The 5,551-nt window shown below is 40.3% G+C and overlaps 2 protein-coding genes across 2 annotated transcripts; both read right to left on the reverse strand.

The window, feature by feature from the left end:
* Positions 1-38: 38 nt before the first annotated feature.
* Positions 39-988, reverse strand: PHALS_14834 (RxLR-like protein). Its single transcript, XM_024716504.2, has one exon. It carries the CDS (start codon positions 937-939, stop codon positions 568-570), a length of 372 nt encoding a protein of 123 aa, XP_024582096.1. The 5' UTR covers positions 940-988; the 3' UTR covers positions 39-567.
* Positions 989-4,748: 3,760 nt separating this feature from the next.
* PHALS_02008 (uncharacterized protein) lies at positions 4,749-5,138 on the reverse strand (the record flags this gene model as incomplete). The annotated part of the gene is made up of 2 exons (XM_024716505.1): positions 4,749-4,976; positions 5,118-5,138. 2 exons carry the CDS (start codon positions 5,136-5,138, stop codon positions 4,749-4,751), a joined length of 249 nt encoding a protein of 82 aa, XP_024582097.1.
* Positions 5,139-5,551: the final 413 nt, after the last annotated feature.

Genomic DNA, 5,551 nt, shown 5'->3' on the forward strand with positions numbered 1-5,551 from the left:
AGTTCGTGTAACCCCGTTACACTAGCTCTTTGGCCTTTAGCTGCTGAGGCAGTGTTTGTCAACGACATTGCTACACTATCATCAGTACGATGTATCTCAGATTGCATGTCGTCGTTGATACTTTATCAGTTATTCTTAAACAAGATACTGTTCCAACCACGTAAGGAAGTTGTATTGTAGGCTAGACATCATTTCACTAAGTTTGCTTTTAAACACCAATTTAGACTCTTCTTCTCGGTGTGTAGCTTAGGCTCTGCTATGAACAAAAGAAAAGTTAGATTCTGGGCAATAAAGTTCCTGACCAAATAATTGCTAAAACTGCCGACTTCGTTGCCGTAAAAAAAGCGTCGGGTATAGATGCCACAAGACATGCAAACTGACTACAGTCTTGTCGGTACGATCACAACAACGATACAAACTCGTTGTCTATACTCCTGGCAATCTGGCAAAAATGTTGCTGATGATGTTACCCATGGACACTAACTTTTTAAAAAAATACTGACAAACTCGGCATTATTGTGACATTAATTTAATTATGAAATTACGCCACGAATGTCGAACATGGCCTCACTGAGAGAAAATCTTGTAAAGGCATCCAAAAACCATCACAAACAATACTATTGAACAAATCGTCGTAACTCCACTCTCATATGACCCCACATAATGATAATCAACAGGATGGATACCGTAATAGGGCGAGTGGAAGTAGATTTGAAGTCGCCTAGACTTTTTTTCGCTGCTATGGCGCTCTTCACTGTTAGTGATAAACTTGGCTGGTGTCAAATTACGACTAACGGCCAATTGGTTGGTGACGAGTCCATTGATTGGAGTTTCTCTTAACGCTCTGGTCTTGCTGTCGTCGTGTGAGTTCGCATGCGCATTGTCGGAGACTAACAACGATACCACAATCACACTTAGTACTAGTAGGTGAAGACGCATGTCTGCAGATGATCTGATGGGACGTCAATAATCACGCCTACGAGGGAAATTGGTAGATGGTGGCTATCTGGATTGCGTACAGAATTAAGTTCGACCAGAAAGAGTTGGATCGAGTAAACACATGGATTTTTTAACTCAGCTGGCAGTATCACATAATCCAGGAGACACTTAGGGTTCATTGGCATGAGTGCAAGTCTTTTGATAAGAGAGTGGGAGACCGACCAGATCGTACGTATAAGGCATAGAATTTAGACTATCAGAATGGAAAACATGGTTCAGTCACAGAAAGTTCGCAATTGCCGTCTGTCGTCTGAATCTTTTCATACAATGATATATAATCTGATCCGAAGGGGACCTTAATATCTTAAAAGGAAGATGTGGCGCTTCGAACGTGGGGGACAACAGATAGATGCGTCAAAAAGATTAGGTGAACTGAGATATATAATGGGTGGTTGTACCTCAGAAGTCCGTGCACAGCGGAAAAACATTAAACTTCCGATCTATTTACTTTTGAAAATTTATAATGCTGATTCTCGATTTCTCGTAAGCTTTGCATTTCTAACAAATCCAGCGATGCAACCTCTTCTGCTTCCTTTGGCAGCTGGGTAGGCAAGCACTTTTAGTAGCGAGTCAACATGCCCGAAAGCTTAGAAATATGATTACAGCAACATGATTTCCACAATATTCAGCATTTCTATCCGCCTTCAATCTGCAACAATGTCAACTCCTTGAAGCAAAGAAGGCCGTGCTGCTCCTTAAAGTCATGTGATTAGGATGACGCCAGTCATGGACACCACAATACGAGACAATTTTCAATCACTATGTTGCCTGATAAGCTCCCTCGACCCATATAATTCTACTGTGCTGTATTCCATCACTCCATGGAAGTTATAGCCATGCTTGCCCCGGGCCCAATCCTGTACCAAAACTAAACCTCAGGCATTAATGCGGTGCCATCAATGTCTACATCTTCCCTATTCATGTGATATCGATCTACTATGTATGTATAAATATTAGTTCAACTATAGTGGAGTCATCTCAAACATGTAGGTAAGGAATCGATCCCAGGACTGCGGCAGTCTTTAGAAAAACTATACATAATTTTTTGATAAATAAATAAGATGTGGCGTTAAGCAAGCGTAGTGCTTGTAATCAAATATCACGCATAGTAAGGACACCATTGTATGAGTCCTGTAGAAAGGTGTGTTCAAAGCAAATATTCTCTACCTTTCAACCCCTAAGCAGAGTAAAAGGACATCCCTTTCATGGTCGCACATCATAAAAAATACGCTTTAAAATGTGAGTCTCTGCCTGTGGCTGTAAAGCAGATTACTACTTGCGCTTGGCCTTAAGTTTGTCAAAAGCCAATGTTACTCGACACTGGAAATATCGGCGTTCAAATCGACTCATGCTGAATCTGCAAATAACATCAATTGTAAACATCCTGCTCCACGGCAGAGCAGGTATGTATCGAAACCTTTGGCGGCATTTGAGAATCGCTGAGAGGACGTCCGTCTTTCATTTAGATTTTGTATTTGGCGTACGCTGGTAATAGCAAAGTAACAGCTACCAGCATAAAGTTTAACTAATATCATCAAGTCGTAGCAAAATGGACTCATTATAACATTACACCCATAATTCTCAGTTATAGACGTTGTTATATGGAATGAAATCAACAGAAAAGCCGAGGCATGATACTGTATATCGAGAAGATTCACCAGCCTTCGTTGTGGTATGCAATACCACGTATAGCGTTTTAGCTCTTAAACTTAAAGAATTGTCAAAAATTACAGTCTCGCATCCAATCAACTAAATAGAAAGTTTTGAGCAGAAGAAACGCTATAGCTCTATCTTGCGCTAGCTGCAAACTAATAGGCATCAAGAAACTGGGTACTGACATTACCATTTACACCCATACCTATGTATAGAGCCATATCGCCAGCTCTCTTACCTCTATCGAAGTATGGAAAACAGTTAGCTCCGCTCCTACCTAATATTCTATACAACGACGGGGCTACTTGTTTTAAATCACTTGTGAGTCTTTTCCACATACAAAAGCATGCTTCTTAATAATTTTATTGTAAATAGCTTACCTTTATATCCAGTACATTGAGATCTTGCACTTAGCATTCGTTGTCTGAGCTGCAAATATTGGCCAAAAAGTTGAGTATTTACCTATTACTGTGACATTGACCATCAAGCCAGAAGGTATCACAAATTTGAGAAAGTACATATCTGATCCAGGTATTCTTGGAGAAGGAAGATCATTTTAAAGTTAAATGCACAGTATCAGCACTAGTGTTTTCTATCAATGTATAATTGCTATCGATAGAAACCAAAGGGAAATCTAGGGTCAACGCTCGGTAGGTGCCATTGCACGTTACCCAACAATACAGATGGTTGAATTCAGACCAAATAATAAAAATATGACATGAAAGAGCCATTTGCTGTGCAAAAGCTTTTTCCGTCGTGTGCTATTACCATCGTATCAATTGTAGTTGTTTTGGTGTTTAGCACAAATCATCTACATCGATGAGTTTTTAAGCTTCTTCTGGGCTTATTTCAGGTAGATAAGCTCGTCTGTATTAGCGATACCTCTTGAGAAGAATTCTCTAGGGAAGCAATCCAGACCTATTTTTTTGTACGGTACCATCAGAATTTTCGACTATTTCTGATGAATTGATCAGGTTCAACTCTTCTCCGTATCAATGAAGGACTAGCGAATACGATGTTTTCAGTCGCCAATTACCTCTCATCAGCTCAGCTGCTCATCGTCTTTTCCGTATTTTTTCACCATGAAAACTTTCTCGCTATTTATAGTTCTTACTATTCTGGGAGCCAGCAATGCGCTCGAAGATTCCAATGACGATCGCAAACCCAAAGCACTAAGAGATATCTCCCCTACTTCCGTAATCCCCAGTGAGCCGCGCGTAGCTCAAACTTCGCTTACTTTCGAGCCCGAGCAAAGCGAAAAAGAGTTAAACAGTCATCGAGATGGCAAAGGGCTTCGACTGAAAACTAAGGGTGAAGCTGATGATAACAACGAGAGCCGGTCGCTGGATGAATGGATTGGAGTTATCCAATTTTCAGTCCTCTTTCTAATCTTCGGGGTTTTAGTATTTAGTATCTGTATTGTCTAATCGTTATGTAGCATTCATATATATGATTAGTAGATTTATAAGGAAATAAACAACTCAGTTTTTCAAGATGGCGTAAGCTTACCAGGTGTATTTAATACTTGACCACTCATGCGAGGTTTCAATGATGTGTGGTAGCGAAGTTTGTGGTGACCAAGTTCCCCCCAAAACTCTGTCGGCGCCGAGCGCATTGTACTGAGCTTTGATACACAGCTGACTCAAGATAAAATTCTGTCTGAATATCCTAGCTTCGTTACAAATTTATTGAAACTATTTTCAATTAGTGATTATAGCACTCTATGATTTCATTTGGGCTTGTCATGCTCTCAAATGCAGGACTATCAATCTCAGGTTTAAAATTATCTGTTTTAACATCACATGCATACTTCCATAATCTCACACGATGTGAATGCCATAGTGAACTACAACTGAGCACATAGTTGAACATTTGCTCTATTGACAAACTGAACAAAGTCGCAAATTTTGATCTCAATTCCTTTTTATCGTGTCCAAAGCTCACACTAAGAGGGCGACAAAGGACTTAGACCAATGTCGTTATGGCAGATAGTGATTTTATTAATAAGCAAATGGAAACAATGAGCATGGACACAATGTAGAACATTGTAAATGAAGAAACGGGATACAAAAAAAATCTTTTGATTGAATTCTTTCTCAAAGAATACATGCAAGAAGCATCATGAAAAATAAAGCGGCGAAGAGAGATCCGACAATCACCCCTATTGTGCCACGCTCTTCTTCGTTGGAACGGATTGAATACATGTTGCCACGGCGGTCGTCTTCACTGGTATTTCCAGTTCGAGAGACGTTCTTTTCTAGTCCAATCGGGCTCACAATGGGCTTCGACTTATTGAATAGCGATGTGTCCGTGTCCGTCTGAGTCTGCACCACGTCAGATGCAGATGAATCGTCAGTGTCTGCTTCGTAGATCGAGGATTGCTCAATATCTTCGGTCTTCGCATCGTGGTCGAAATGACTGAGCGTAATACCGGACGGCATCAAAGTGAATACAATCACACTCACGAAGAAAAGTTGGAGATGCATTGCAAGAGGAAGAGTTGGTTGTGATATGAACGGAAAGTTGGAAACTAAGGATAACTGTAGATCGTTTTGCTTCGCACTGATGGGTTGTGAAAGTGACTTTGATGCACCCAAACAGCTGTTCAACTACATGAACATTTTGCAAATGCAGTTACTTTGTATGATATCAGCAAAACATCCGGCTATACAATGGCTATCACCATTGAAAGCAATGACTGTGATGCCAATCACGTAGAGCATATAAAATTAGGAAGAAGATGAATCAAATCACGTTAGGCAAATCTTAAATTCGACAGTTGATTGCCTGGTGCAATAGGCGAGATGATTGCCGGTGAAATAGGCGAGATAATTGGCCGGTGAAGTAAGCACACAAACACAACACTGATGTCTATTGAAGAAGATAATTAAGCTTGAAT

Source organism: Plasmopara halstedii (assembly GCF_900000015.1).
Source record: "Plasmopara halstedii genome assembly, contig: Scaffold_1651, whole genome shotgun sequence".
In the NCBI taxonomy this organism is placed as follows: domain Eukaryota; phylum Oomycota; class Peronosporomycetes; order Peronosporales; family Peronosporaceae; genus Plasmopara; species Plasmopara halstedii.